The 15,204-nt window shown below is 37.6% G+C and overlaps 3 protein-coding genes across 5 annotated transcripts in view; 2 read left to right on the top strand and 1 right to left on the bottom strand.

The window, feature by feature from the left end:
* The window catches only part of LOC129786060 (stabilizer of axonemal microtubules 2), an 8,144-nt gene extending 2,396 nt beyond the window's left edge, over positions 1-5,748 (bottom strand). The window contains exons 1-2 of the mRNA XM_055820857.1: positions 5,393-5,748; positions 680-1,973 (exon numbers count right to left, since the gene is read on the bottom strand). Of these exons, the coding sequence (XP_055676832.1) occupies positions 680-1,973; positions 5,393-5,554 (1,456 nt within the window). The 5' untranslated portion in view covers positions 5,555-5,748. The remainder of the gene's footprint in view (positions 1-679; positions 1,974-5,392) is intronic.
* LOC129786050 (putative fatty acyl-CoA reductase CG5065) overlaps positions 1-15,204 on the top strand; it is an 824,046-nt gene that overhangs the window by 759,563 nt on the left and 49,279 nt on the right. The window lies entirely within an intron of this gene.
* On the top strand, positions 5,748-15,204 carry LOC129785978 (uncharacterized). 3 transcript variants are annotated; one of them, XM_055820704.1, is made up of 8 exons: positions 5,748-6,420; positions 10,427-10,561; positions 10,640-11,258; positions 11,321-12,399; positions 12,483-12,753; positions 13,056-13,190; positions 14,676-14,864; positions 14,937-15,204. In XM_055820704.1, the coding sequence occupies exons 2-8, from the start codon at positions 10,431-10,433 to the stop codon at positions 15,099-15,101; spliced, it is 2,589 nt and encodes an 862-aa protein (XP_055676679.1). In that variant the 5' UTR covers positions 5,748-6,420; positions 10,427-10,430; the 3' UTR covers positions 15,102-15,204. The 3 variants fall into 3 exon arrangements, with proteins under 3 accessions (XP_055676679.1, XP_055676677.1, XP_055676678.1); XM_055820702.1 differs by having other exon boundaries at positions 11,321-12,408; XM_055820703.1 differs by lacking the exon at positions 13,056-13,190 and having other exon boundaries at positions 5,748-6,448; positions 11,321-12,408.

The raw sequence follows: 15,204 nt of genomic DNA, 5'->3' as shown, positions 1-15,204 counted from the left end.
AAATTCAACAACTTTATTTGTTTGACATTTCTCTTCTAACCTTTTTTTCTAATTCTGATTTTCATTCTACCAGACAACATTTATCTTTTAGCATTAGACAGTCATCGTTTGACGTAACTTCCAAATTTTGACGTTTCTTACCTAACGTTTACAAATATTGTACAAAATTTTATTTTCTTAGTTTTTGACATTTCTCTTCTAATATTTGATTTATTAATTGAAATTATTTCAAATTGAAGTTTTTCGTTTCACGCTTTTTCTAACGTTAGGTTTTATTACATTTTTCTTTTATTGTTTGACACTTCATTACTAACGTTAAAAAATTAATTTCTAATTGACGTTTTGTTTCTTTACTGTTTAATATTATTCTAGCTTTGAACTGTTATAAATTATCGTTTGAGACTTATTTTCTAACCTTTGCAGCTAGCTTTCTAACGTTTGACGTTTATTTTCTAATATTTAACATTTCCTTTCTAACGTTCATTATTTTTTGATCGATTGAAAATCCTTTTAATGGGTTTTAAACTAATTCATTCTTAATAAAATATATTTTCTTTCACCCTCTAAAGAAAAACTTGAACTTTATAAACTTTTAGGCCTTATTTAGACACCTAAATCCCTGGCTACACCCCTGTAATTAGCGCTGAAGGAAATTTTAATGAATTTCTTCGGTACTTACATGAATCGTCGTCAATTAATTGTCCTGGGGCTGCGTAGCTGAGGCTCTGAATTGTATCACCAGCCATCTTTCCTGGGCATGGCTTAAGGGTTTCCTTCTTCCCCAATGTAGCAACGCCGCGTTGGAAATCACCAGGAGGTGGTTGGAAGCTTAATTTGTTTATCGTCCTCCCGTCGAATGGGGCATTACTCCTAAATTCCTTCATGGGGGGTTTGCACGACTTTGCTCGCTCAAAATCCACCATATCCGGTGGCATGTACGACAATCTCTGCACGGTGTCTGCGCTTAGGGCACCGTGGATGTTTTTCACGGAAAGTTCCGATGATTTGGGTCTAAATGGCGCTTCTCGGGAAGCAAATCTCGGAGGCAGGAAGTCCCGCATGTGCGTTGTTGTGTCCTCCATGGGATCATTGCTGAGCATTCGTCGTTGAATGGGTTTCAAAGGTTGCCGTCGGGCATCCACAAGGGGATCTGAATAGCTCAACTTTTGCACTGTATTCCCGTCAAATCGCTTCCCCAGCAGCCCATCCATCATTTCACTCTTCTTGGGCAAAATGGGTGGAACGCGGAAAATTCTCTGTGGGCAGTAGCTCATCTTGTACACGGAATTCGGATTAAACTTCCCACCCGTGTGGAAAATTCCCTCACCCGGGGGCGGTTTAATTGGCTTCGGTGGCCTAAAGTTGGTATTTGCAAAGTAACTCTTTCGGTAAATTGTATCCTTCTCCATGGGGCCAGTGGATGGGGTATGTTTGTCCTTTCGCATCCACAGATAGAATTCCTTCTGTGGCAATTGCGTGGGTTGATAGCTCAATCTGTGTACTGTGCGGGAATCCATGGGATCAGTGGGGGGACAATAATCGATTTTCGGCTTGAGGGATGTCACCCTCTCAGCCCCTTGTGGTTCAGAGTATGACAACCGATTGATCGTGTCTCCGGCGAATTTCCCCTGAGGCGGCCTCAGTGTGCCCCCATGGACAACCTTTTGGGCGCGGCAAACCACCCTCTTAGGCACAAAGTCATGCATGTGGGTGGTGAGGCCACAGAAGGGAGCATTGCTCGTCATTGAGCGTTGCTTTGGGACAAAAGCTCTGCGTCGGCAGGGCAGTCTATGCGGCTGGTAGGACATCGTGAAGACACTATCGCCGCAGAATTTCCCCTCAGCACGCCCAATCTGCCCGCGTGGCTTCGTAAAAGTCAAACGACAACCCTGAAGGTCTGCACGACTCACGCCATAGTAGGATTTCTGGTAAATCGTGTCCCCGCAGAAGGGTGCTTCCGACAAGTGGCTTTCCTAGAAATATTCGGAATAAATCTCACAAACGTCTCAACACGGATGAAAGGGGTCAAGACGTTAAATAAATGAATCATTTTAGAGGATTTTCTTCAATAAAGTCACGCAAAGGCTTTAAATTCTTTAAAAAAAAAAAGATTGATTTACTTATTTTAATAAAATAGTCTTGATTTATGAAAGTTATTCTTATATTTTTTTCTCGTGATTTTAAAACTCCTTAAAATTGCATGCAAGGTAAGGAAGGAATTAAGGATTACACGTAAAAGCTTTTTTATCCCTTCAATAAAATCTGAATGAAAAGTATATAAAAATCAATTCTCATGCACTTTTTGTGCTCCGCATTTGGGGCCTAATAAATCGTCAAGCTTAGAGTAGATTGGAGCTAATTTAGTTACTTTTTATCCTTTTTATGCATTTAAATTTAAGAATTTCTAGAGAAAAGTATTTTTTGAATATAGGAAATTAAATTCTATAAAAAATTTTATTCACTTTTAACCTTTTTCTGAAAATTTTGAGCTTTCACAGCATTTTTTTTTTTTAATAATTGTTTGTTTTAATAACTCCCGGTGTCGTTTAAATATGCTAAATATTCATTTTTTCCTTAAACAAATGATCAGAGGAATAGCCAGAAATCTATTTGGAGGGATATTTAAAAAAAAAACTTATTAATTTAAATACAAAAGATTTAAAAAATTATATAAAGATTGGAATTCTTAAGCCATACAACCGTAATTGCATTCGCATTAGCAGTTTAAAATATTTTATTTATTTTATTTTAACGTTTAATGTTTATTTTATTATGTTTAGGGCGTTTAAGTATTTTTATATTAAATTTATTTTAGTTTTTTTTTCAAAGATTTCTTTTGACGTCTTCTCAAAAATATCTGAACTGCTAAACCCAAAATTTTTGTTTTTGATCCCTAATCATATTACAAAAACAAATATTTCCAGAATAAAAATTACATAAAATGTTTTAAGAAAGATTTTCTTATTTAAAAAAAAATAAACATTGAAATTTAGAAAGAAAATGTTATATTTTAGAAATGATACATCAAACAGGAATAAAGAATCTTTAGAATGCTAAAATCATTAACACACTGACGACGGGTAAAATACTTTCCAAAGGTTTTTTACGCGACATGTAACAATTAGTCACTGGCGTCCAGAAATGTTACCCGGTGGGACCATATTGTGCTTATGTTCTTCGCACGTTATCAGAAAATATTTATTTGAGAGAATACTCACTTAAGTGAAACACAAATATTCTTTTAATATAAAATAATCGAAAACAAAACAATAAAAAAAAATAATATTCAAATTAAAATACAATTTATATTTCAAAAATCTTTCTTTAAGATTTCACTAACTGTTGTATGTTGAACATCAAATTCTCTCACAGAACAGTCAGAGGAATAGTTTAAATGGTATGATATTGGTGAAGAGAATCTTTTGGACATATTTGGCATTTTTTTCTCATTCCAACATAACCACACTTTTATATTTACGTGAGAAAAAAAGTCAGATTTATGGGATAATTTCAATGAAAATCTCTCAGACGGGTTTCATTTTTGCTATTAAACATTTTCTTGCACTTTTTTATCGCAAAAAAAGATGAAATTTTCCGCTACAAAACACTTAAAATTAAATTTCCATGTGAATTTTCAGCTAGAACATTATTTTATAACTTAAAGGGAAACTTCTGGAAGCTTTTCTTTGCTAATTTATTCCATAATTCTCACTTTTTTCGGGCACCAGAATAAAAATTAGGTTATGTTGAAACGAGAAAATATGCCAGATATGTCAAAAAAAAAATGCTTCGCCATCCGTTCTGAACCATTTTGAGAATTTTCTAGCATTTACATTATTTTATATTAAAAATAAATGGTAATGATAACGTGAACGAGCAGGTTGATTTTTTTGTTCTAAAAATTCTGAAAACTTCATAATACATGTATTTAGCTAAAATCTTCTCTGTGACAGAGCAATTAAAAAAAAATAGAATATTCTAAATATCCTTCTACTTATTTCTTGTTTTTTTTTTACGTTTTGAAAATTTTATTTCCCCTGACATAATATTTTTCATATTTTTTCTTTATAGGATAATAATATCTAAGAATGTTTTATTCGTTCTATTGTCAATATTAAGATTAATAGAATAGAATATTCTAGATATTTCATTTTCTTGCCACTATCAATCTCAAATCATTTCAGAAATTTAATAAATAAAAATTTTTTAATCATATATGAACACCTTACGAGTCAGCAATAAAAATTTGCTGAAAAAATGTAGGATAAGTTTTCCTACCGGGTAAATGTCAAACGCAAAAAGAGTGGCAAATTGTTACAGCGTACAGAATTGAGAACTGTCAGTGGACGCCGATGTGCGTCAAGCCGTCCTGGATGTGTTAAACGGAAAACGTCAAATTAGTTAAAAAAAAAAAACTTTAACAGTTAGAATGTTAGAGCAGTAAAATCAAAAGAAATTTTGAACGTCAATGGTTAGAAAATAAATGTCAAAATGGAGAGAAAAAAACGTCAATCGCTATCTATAAAAGGAAAATCAATTCCACAAGTAAAAATTTTTGTAATTTTAATTATTAAAAAAATCTTTTAATTCATTTTTAGCATCCTTAAAATAAAAAAAAAATGATTCCTAAAAAAAAGTTCTCCGTAAAATAGATTTTTGGCTATACGTATCTTCTATAAATATGTAAAGAGCTTTCTTATTCCACATTGCTAATTTTTTTCCTGTCAAAACGAAGAGTTTTTTTTTTGTTATTTTACAAAATAATTGAGGATTTTTATTCGCAAATTAACATTTTTATTCAATTTTTTAAAGTAAATTTCGCTAAAAAAATTATTCAAGCTTAACCGGATTTAAAAAGCGTTAAAAAAAGCTCTAAAGCTCCAACGTACCTATATAGAAATTTATCTTCTCTCTTTTTCCACGTTTTTCACATAATGCGGGATAAATGAAATTCTACAAATTTCTAACCATTTATGGAAACTCTTCCGCAACGATCTGAATTGCAATGAAGCTGAAAATTCACTGAATTAAATAACCCCCTTGAGAGACACCTTGCTCGGAGCTTTCAAGGTATGTTGGTGTGGCATTTTTTTACACGGCTTTTCTTCAACGTGCCGGCATAATTTCCCTCTTACACACCCCTTCTCGACAAAAAAAAATAAAGTAAATAGAACGGAGGGTTGGTGTGCAATTTCTTGCTAAAAATATCTTTGTCTCTGCGTTGGGCAAAAAGGCCTCACCTTCTTTTTTTTTTCTCTTCTTCTTACATCACATTCAAATTTTATCGATTGAACCTTTCCTTGTGGCCGACTTTTGTGCGGAAAACGTGCTCTGGCATGCGATGCATGAAATGGGAAACTTCATGCTGTGCAGAAGGTTGGTCAGGACTCACCTGGATGGGTTTAAGGCTCCTCTGCCGTGGTGGTTGGATGTACTTGCAATTTGGTTCTGGACAAATTTTCTTGTAGCATTTTGAGCACTTATTTGAGAATTTATTTTCACTGCTAAATTTCACTTTCTTCCTGTTTGGTGGTACATTGAAATTTTCCTTCATCCTCCTGGCTGGCAATGCTGGACACGCTGGAAAATCAACGGAGGAGAGTTGAGAATAAAAAAGAAGAAAAAGGGGCAGTTAATATGCAACAGTTAATGTTGTTTTCACAGCCGTGCTACTATATTTTCGCGCAAAAAATTTACATGGGATCGTCGGGACGTCGGGGTGTCGTCTGCGTCGACTCCGCGAAAAGCTGTGAGCCATATTTTCTCGACCTTCTTCGTGGGGCCCCCGACGTGCCGTGGAAATTCTCTCTCACAAGTCAGTGGCATTCGGGATTTGCAACAGACACACCGTGCCGGGGCCCCGCTAAATGGATTTTTTTTTACTTCTTCTCACATCACCAGAAAAGCATTTCTCGGGCTTTTTTCATTTTCACAGCGGACAATTTTAATTTTAGAGGCGCCACCCGTTGCCCCCCACAGAATCCCCCCCGCGTGTGTGTGTGTGGAAATGCGTAAAAGTGCTCTTATCGCATTTTATGTGTAGATTGAAGCTGTGAAAAAAAAACGAATATTTTGCAGTGCTGGGTGGGACAAAAAAGGGCAATAAGATTTCCTGATAAAAGCCATATCGACGTGTTTAGGAGAATCTCGGCTGTGGGGCAGAAGCAGTGTGAGGGAAGGAATCACCAAGGATGCCACACAATCTTCCACACTCCTCGCCATTTAGTCTCCATAAGCCATCAGCAACAGCACAGAGATTCTTCCACTGAGGGACAGTTTTCCTCAGAAGAAAAAAAAGAAAATCTCAGCAGAAGGAGGAAAAAAGAGTCACGCTAGTGTGGTGCGAGAGTGATATAGTGGCGTAGCCGTGTGTGCTCTTGGCCGGACAAAAATAGCCCCCAGAGAGAGATTTGCCGGAATGTGAGTTGTTTTGGCTGCAGAAGAAAATGTGTGTGAGAAAATAAAAAGAAAAAGAGTTTTGTGTGAAAATTCGCTGAGTCGATGGGAGAAAGCACAACCAACAATAGATTGTCGATTTAGCAATCGAATTAATCGCATTTTATTCATCAAAGAAAATCCTCCTCACCCATCACATTTTCCCCGCCGTCTAATCACCCCAAACCTGCGGCAATTTGATAAATGAAGCGCACCCTTTTCTCTCTCTCACTCTCCACACCTCCCCCCTCCCCTTCTAGATAAGACGACGAAGATAATTCACTGGGAAAACGCGGGAAATCATCTCTCGTGCAAAGAAAACTTCGCATCAATTGCATTGAGATATTGAGTGATGATTTGGGGGGAAAATGTGACGCTCTGTGGCAATTTGTCCGATGATTTTCACTTTAATATAACGATATTTTTGTGAAGAATACTTGGTGGAAATGTGTGAAGGAAAATTGGGTAATTTGGGAGTAATTCAAATTTTCTAAAAAGAGATTATTTCGTATTCGTGTTTCTGAGAACCACGCATTTTTCATTTTCACTAACATTGAATTAAGAAAGCTCCCCCGCGCCGAGAAAATTAGCACTTTCCACAAAAATTCTCGAATTTTGTGGGAAAAACTCTTTGAGTGAAAAATGGCTTTTTTCATGAAGAACTTCAGAGAGAGAACTTTTCACATTTTGCAGGTTGTTTATGGGCGTTCTTATCAACTATGTGTGTACATTAGGGCATAATTAAGCAATTAACACAGATAGTGTAAGAAAACGAAGAAAATTGTTTATTTTTCTCAAGACTTTATCTTACTAAAATTTTTCCGCGCAAAAGTTTTTGTCGTTTTTGTAAAACAACTTTTTTTTTAAAATAAAATTGAAGAAAAAAAAAACTTAGGAAATGTATTAAGATGTGATTAATATATTTAGGGAAGTCTTAGGTAGAATGGAACAAGCTCGATAATCTTAATTAAATTAATTCAAATTACATTTTTAAATATTATTCTGGCTAATTTTGTCTGAGTCTTCAGGAAAAATTATAAAAATAAAAATTTAAAAAGATTTCTATCCTCAAATAAGACAAAATTATTTTTCTAAGCTTTTTAGAAAGCTGAGTATAACCTCACTGTAGCTTTAGGGGAGAGCAGGGCAGAAGAAGCCACTTCAGTGACTTTTTCCAAGACAGTAAACCTAGCAGAAAACCTCCCTGAAAATTCCTGAAGGCTTTAGCGAATATAAGAAAAAGCTAAAACTGGGAAAATTTTGCGGGAATTAATCTGGATGCATTTTATTTCTCAGAGAAGTAAGTCCTATTGAGCTTTCCTCACTTCTGGAAGGGGGGGGGGGCAAGAATCTCTCGGGAGTTTTTCCTTTTTTAAAAATTATCTCCAGGAGTTGGAGAAGCCGAAATTTTGCAATTTTCCAAAGACATAGGCCAAAGTTAAAGGGTCTTCCTTAAAAGATTTTTCCGCCCAACAACTGTTTCGCCAATTAGTTGGTATACCACAATCGTGGCATACCAAGTATTGTAATCGTCGGAAAAACCGACCACCTCAGATCGGGCTCAAACTTGGTATGAGCACGTTTTAGACATCCCACATTACGAAAATGGTGGTGGAAAATTTTTGATCCGGCCGGCCTGCCGGCCGGCCGGTGGTCCAAACTTTGCCTTATAGCTCGAGAACGGTAACAGATAGAGACTTCCGGTTTGAAGTTTTCTATAGAAATGTGGGTGTAAAATTTCATTTTTTCGCATTTTCAAAATCCAAGATGGCCGCCGTCCGCCATTTTGAAATACTGTCAACCACTTCCCTTACAGCTAGAGGTCTGAAATTTTAGTATGTTGTAGAGCTCAGTGAGACGTTTTCATCGACTATTCATACTTGAAAATCGGTCAAGCGGTTTAACAAATATGGCGGCCTAAAGCAAAAAGTGTTTTTTCGACATAACTCGAGAACGGCTTGACCGATTTTGATCATCTTGGTATCAAATGAAAGGTTTCAAGAAGCCCTACAACTGCGTAGAACATTCCAAGTTCCAAAAACATCCGCAAGAGGCGCTAAAATCAAAAACAAAAATTGCCTAACTTTAAGGGGCAATATCTCCGAATCCCCATTAGGCAAATCTTTTAAATTTTGATATGTTGTAGCCTGACTAATAATCTTGTACCAGTCCGAAAATAAAGAAATTCTATGTCGCCGTTTAGAAGATATCGCAGTTTGAAAAATTCTTGTATTTGAAAAGTTCTAAGAGCTATATCTCCTGAACTGCTTGTCCGATTTTGCTCAACTTGGTATCAAATTAAAGGTTTTACAATTATCTACAACTTTCTAGAACATCAGAAACCTCTAGAACTATTCCTTCAGGATAAAAAATGCCAAAAACTGTTTTGGTGAAACAAAAATCCGCCATTTTGTGTTCTGGAGGTGACCTTGAAAATTATTAAAATTTATGTCAATTTATAGCCTGTTTTAATACCTTTCCAAAACTAGTCAAGAAATTTCTGTAGGTCTTATAGAACCAGAGATATGACCATTTTTATGCATCAAATTACTGATTTTCACAAAAAAAACAGTTTTGCATACTAATACAACTCACAAATTAAATTACAACGCATAGACTGACCCATCCGCGTTGTGGTATACCAACTCTTATAACTGGACGCGTTATGATTGACTTTCACTGAGAAATGTGATATTTTGAGCTTCTTTTTTTGCCCCACTTTCCCTGAACATTTTTTAAAATATTTTATGATCTCTTTAAAATAAAAAAAAGAGAAAATTTCATCACAAATTGCAAACTATAATTCTTCTCTGGTGCCTCTCAATTTGCATAAACGCATTGATTGATATAATTAATAATTAAACAATTGAACTAATTAATTATTTAACTATTTAAAATAAATTAAACATCCCCTCCATTGCATGAATGGAAATAGTTTTATGGTAGGTACTGAGCTATAAAATCTAATAAAAGATTTATAAGAAATTCAAGGGGGTAGATTCTGATAAAATCTTTTATTTTCTTTTCTAACAACTGAAAAGTTGCTGTAAGATTTAGACCGATGGGTGTTTTTTTTAAATCGTTCTATTGTCGTTCCAGAAAAGAAAAACAAAGACTTTGTTGGTCAGAAAAATGGTCAGAAAGATCTCTGAAAAGGCATGGAAAAGTAATTTTTCTTCAAAAATACGATCAAAGGTGGAAACAAAAGGTAAAAATTCTTTAAGATTTTTCCCGGAATACCAACAATTTAATAACTAACGAATTAAGAGAAGAAAAGATTTTTATTATATTATACCCCTCAAGATTAAAGTTTCTTAGAGAACTTGAATTAATGAAGCTAAGCAAACAATAAAAGAGAATATAATGCAATGTTGTAAGAAAGACCTCTCTGATAGGCTAAAAAACTCAGGCAAAGCATTCTTATTGGTCACATTTTATCTGCTCTGCGTCACAATGTGGTGGAGCCTCTAGTGCTAGGTTAAACTGAACAGCAATTTATTAATTTTAGCATCGCCTATAAAACAATAAAAGCCATTTCCTCCCCATTCACCCCCCAAATGTGTGTGGGAAACCCTTGAGAGTTCTCTATCTCATGCTTCATCATAATTTTGGTCCATATGAGGCGTTAATTATGTAATAAATCCCAACTGAAAGATAATTAGCCATAAATCATGATTAAATTTTTTATTAATTTGTCCCAGGAATAGAACATTCTTTCACGAATATCCTTTGAGTGGGATGTGATGGGAGACAAAAGGGGTGTGTGGGATGATTAATTAACTTTTTGGGGGTAGCAGGTGGTGGAGGACTCTTGCGCGCAAAATGTTGTTGCAAGGTTGGTGAAAACGGAATTTCCCGCAGTGACTTTGTCCCTTCGACCTCTTTTATCAGCTCATCGAATGACCCATCGTTGATTTTCAGAGGGGGGTTGGGAGGGGGTGGTAAATGGGGCGATTAGTGTAGTTCATTTGGTAACAAATTCAATTTTCAGAGACATGGCGCTCGTTATGCTCCCCTGTGAGATGCCCTGGTGGTCCATGGTGCACCGAAAGCTGGCCGACATTCAAAAGTGCTCCACGGTTGACCACCTCGTTGAGCACATGCAGAAAATTCACGACACATGCAAGTAATTTAATTTGATGGACATATTTGAGAGCTCTGAATGTGGCGCTCAATGGGATTTTCCTCTTCTCTCTCCCTGTAGCGTTTCCCTCGATCCCGATGAGGATAAGCGCGACTGTACGATTTTCTTTGGACTCCGAACCTACATGAACAGCCTCATCGCACCCAGTGAGAGGGAACACCTCCTCCTGCACACAATCCCCAATATTGCTCGACGTGCTCAGGAGTTGCGGAGTCACCGACCAGCGAGGGGGATGAGCTTCAGCCTGCAGCAGCACACGGAAGGGGCAGAGCTGCAGTATCCCTTTGTGGCTGCCCTCCTGGCCAATGCGTTCTTCTCCACATTTCCCAAACGCACCGAAAAGACCCATCCAACACTCCAAGACTTCAACTTCACCCACTTCTTCGTGGATCTGACCACGAGTAATAGTCAAAGGGCGAAATTTCAGGCTCTAATGTACTACTTTGACTGGATTGAGAAGAGCGACGAGAACATCCGGGGGAGCCTCAAAGTGGCCCGGCGTGTCATGACGGGGCGTCAGTGGTTGACCATTGAGGATTGGATGGAATGCGGGGTACCACTGTCGGGGATTGAGATTAAGCACGAAGCTAGAATTGAGAGATCTCCACCGGATGTTATTCAAACTGTTTTTGCAACGTCCAGAATTGGTGGGAATGTTCTCAGGGGTGGGAATTCTCAGGTTTGGGAAAATTTCCCATCTCTGAAGCTTAAAATCTCAAACTTTCTTTTTTTCTTCTCCAGGAAAACATTCAGCTGTGCACAGTTCCGGAAGCATTGGTAACACTACTCTATGTGGAAGCTCTGGAGGACAATGAGACGTTGTATGTTGAAGGTGGACGTCAAGTAGCAAGGATAATGGATGCTCGTGGGAGGGGAATTGTTGAGCTCTTGGAAACCCCAAGGGCAGTTTCGTTGAATCTCATGGATGCCGAAGTGTACGATCGCACCATTGAGGAGTCCCAATTTGAGGAAGACAATATCCTGCGGGAGCTAAATAAGTGCCTTTTGGCATTTCGGCAGCATCTTACGTGTGCTGTCTTCGAGCCGTCGCGTGAACGTCGAGATGCCCGGCGTTTATCCCCAATTGGGGAATCAGGAACAAATAGTCCGGGAGATGCTCCCACTATGGCTACAATTGTGATAAAACAGGCAAGCTCCACGAAATCCAGTGAGTCTTCCGTGCGTCAGCAGGATTTGCACTTCCTCTCGCCATCTCCATCGGGGCTTGTTGTTGGGCCAACGGCATCCGGACGACGGGGGCGTTTCATTGTACTGGGCTCCTCGGGGGAATGCCTCCCGGTGACACGAAGATCTCTGTCACAGTGCACCGGAAGTAGCTTGTACTCAAGCTGTGAATCATCCGATGATGAATTCCACAGTGCCCGGGATAGTGTGGAGGATAGTGAGGATGAGGATGATGAGGAATTTGCACGGAAGTACTCCCATGAGCTCGATACACCCGAGAAAAGATTCTCCTTTGCTCAACGCCTCCGGGAGGCTCTTCAGCAATCCGAGAGCTACACCGAGAGCACCGACGACAGCTATGCCTGCGGGATTAGTGTGGCTGATTCGAAGAATTGTGATAATGCCATCCGGGTGCGTCGTGCGGGATCTGATGGTTTTGTCCTCCAGGCTGACTCCCTGGATGACACATTCTACGATGATTGCCTCAAGTACGGGGAGAAGATGATTGGAACAGATGGTCAGAAGAAGAATCAAAATGGTCCAACGAAATCACGTGAACGTAAAAATTCCTCCAAATACAGCTTCAGCACGGAACTTGGGTCAGAACAGGAGGAAGTTTACGAGCAATTTTCCAAGTATGGACTGTGCGTACACAAATGGTACATCCTGGACATGGACGCATCCTCTAATTCCTCCTTTTTCATCTGTTTCCTTTCAGATGGATGGAAGATCCCATTGGTCACAAGGAGCGTGAATTGGATCCCCGAGATGTGGCTGTTCTGCGTTTTGCCGGTTCCCTGCTCAAGAGAACCCTCTCTGAGAGTTTTGTAGGTGTCCCCCTGACTGAGGGATGCATAAACAGTGTGGGCAATCCCGCGGAGGAAACTTCCATCCAGAGCTACCAGCAGAAGCAGGAAAAACCCATCCTCAATTCACGATCTCTCTCCATGGAGCTGGCCAAGCATAAGCATCGTCTTGCAGCTCAACTGGTGAGTCCCGAACATTTTCTTTCATTCCTCGCCCATTGTTTCTTTTTTTTCTTTTGCTCTTTTGGCTTTCCATTTCTCTGGCTTCCCAGAAAAAGAAAATTTAGAAGCGCCCTGTATATATTTGCGATTTTATTTGGCTAAACCAGACCGCGCTTCTTTTCTATTTCCCCCCAAAAACTTCCATTCACACTTCCTTACAACATCTCGTCCCGTTGCCACTCGTTGGGGGCAGCGGGACGACGCGGTTACACCTGCGGGCATCGCCATCCCGCAATTCTCTCAATTTTCTGTGCCATCCGCAGGTGAAAAAATCCCTGCTGGGAATTGGGCTGTTGTGTCGCGGCCAGAGCAAAAAGCACAGAAAATGGTCCATTTCTCTGGTTCACACTTTGCAAACGATTAATTGTGGTGACATCGTTGTTAAACCACCCGTTGAGGTAATTTTTTAATCCGTTTTTTTTGCCTCCTTTTTGTGGCTTCTTGTGTGTGTTTTGTTCTTATTAATTTTTTGTGTTTGTCTTTTGTGCCTTCGTTTAAATCCTTCCTGAAGATTTTCTCACAGGATCCGAGATTTTTTTTTCAGGATATACCTTCAGAGATTTTCCAATCGATACTCTAAATTTCCTTCATTTCCATCCTCATGTCTCTCAGTCAGTGTTTTAAACAGTGATGATGCTCAAATCGTGATTAAAAGAATTATTTGAATGAGCGGAATAATGACTAAAATCCAGCAGTTTTCCAGGGGCTGATTTAACCCTTTGACGACCAATAAGAAATTTTCATTAAAAATTTATTTTCGGCGTATTTTTAGGGATTGTTTAAATTTTCCTAAATGACCTGTAACAATGTATGTAAATTTCGATATTATTTTGACAATTTTCAGGACCACAGGATCAAAGTAAGAAAATGAATAAATCTACAAAAATTATTTTTTTTATAAAAATTTCTTAATTTAACTCTTTCCAATCTTTTTTTCAAGATCCATTTGAGCTCAAATAAGAAATTTTTAGAAAAATATTAACTCAAAAATTTTCGGTTTTTCGTCTTTCCTGATCCTGTGAGTCCTTGAGGATGTCCTTTTTTGGGATTGTAAAGACATAGTCTTGTACTATTTTGGACTTATTATTTAAAAAACTATACAAAATGAAATATTTTCAAAATTGAATCTTTGAGTCAGCATATGACCCAATGGACCTGAAAGGGTTTTTTTTAATTTTTAAATTTTTTTAATAGAAAAGTTAAGTTTTCTCGTACTTAATGGGTAAAGAACTTTAAATAAAAAAAAGTGTCAGTTTAATTCATTGTATATTAATTTTATTACGTCGCTTTGATTATTTTAATTTTTTTCTTTTTCTTTTATAACAGTTTTTAACTCAAAATTTTCAAATTAATTTCTTTTTTAAATAAATTCTTTAGAGAGTTCTGAGCTTTTGAACAATCTCACGAAATTGTCAAATGAAACCTAATTATTGATCCTGTTTAGCTTTATATTTATTTAAACATCGTTAACCTAAAAATACAAATTTTTGGCAACAATAAAAGTTTTAGAAGCCAAAGAGGGATTAAGTTTTAAAAAAGTTACTTCCCATATATAAAATATCATTAAAAAATTAAAAGTTTTGGCATTTCACAAAATTCCTTAAAACTAAATAGTTAAAAAAATTTCTTGTCTTCAGTATTATAGAAAAAATTATATCAATTCTTTTAACCCTTTAACTGACAGGCTTAAACTACAATAAAACCGATAATTTCTTTCAAGAAATAGTATTCTTCTAATTATTTTAATTACGGCTCAACCCATCAGTCGTTAAAGGGTTACAAAAAATAAAGCGCAGAAGACATCATCACTGTTTCAGAATTTCACATTTTCTCCGCATATTATTCCCTCTACGGAAACTCTAAAAGACTTTTCTTTCGCGCAGATTGCCCAAATTCTGCAGCGTCGGAAGGTTAATTCGAATTTACGTCCAATAGCAACGGGTAATTGGGGCTGCGGTCGTCGGCATCAGGGTGATGTGCAACTCAAATTTGTCATCCAGTGGTTGGCCGCTAGTGTTGCTGGGCTTCCCGTGCTAATTTATCACACCGCATCTAATGAGAGACTCGCAAAGGTACGTTGGCTTGGGAGTGGGCGGTTTATTTGAAAATTCATTGAGCATATGCTGCATGCACGCTCTTTTCAGTTGGACACGGTGTGCAGAATTCTGTTGGATCGACGATGGTCGGTCGGCCGGCTGGCGAGACTGATGCTGAGGCATGCCAAGAGGATGCTGGAGGAGAACGAGGAGGAGGATTCACAGGAATTTTTGGAGAAACTCATTGGCTTCCCTCCACCCCAAAGCAATTAATTTTTGGATCAAATCCAATAAACATTTTGTATGAGAAAATATTGCCGCTGCAATGGCAATTTACATCGAACTTTGCATATAATTACACAAAAGTCTTCCTGAA

The sequence above is a fragment of the Lutzomyia longipalpis genome, chromosome 1 (assembly GCF_024334085.1).
Source record: "Lutzomyia longipalpis isolate SR_M1_2022 chromosome 1, ASM2433408v1".
Lineage (NCBI taxonomy): Eukaryota > Metazoa > Arthropoda > Insecta > Diptera > Psychodidae > Lutzomyia > Lutzomyia longipalpis.
Note: the sequence above shows the minus strand (reverse complement) of the source record. Positions and strands in the feature narration are given on the sequence as shown.

Bases quoted from the DNA above. Each gene is read 5' to 3' on its own strand.
- LOC129785978 (XM_055820702.1), top strand. From the start codon at position 10,431: ATGGCGCTCGTTATGCTCCCCTGTGAGATGCCCTGGTGGTCCATGGTG. The intron at 10,562-10,639 runs GTAATTTAATTT...CTCTCCCTGTAG, and splicing joins AAAATTCACGACACATGCAA to CGTTTCCCTCGATCCCGATG. The intron at 13,191-14,675 runs GTAATTTTTTAA...TCTTTCGCGCAG, and splicing joins TTGTTAAACCACCCGTTGAG to ATTGCCCAAATTCTGCAGCG.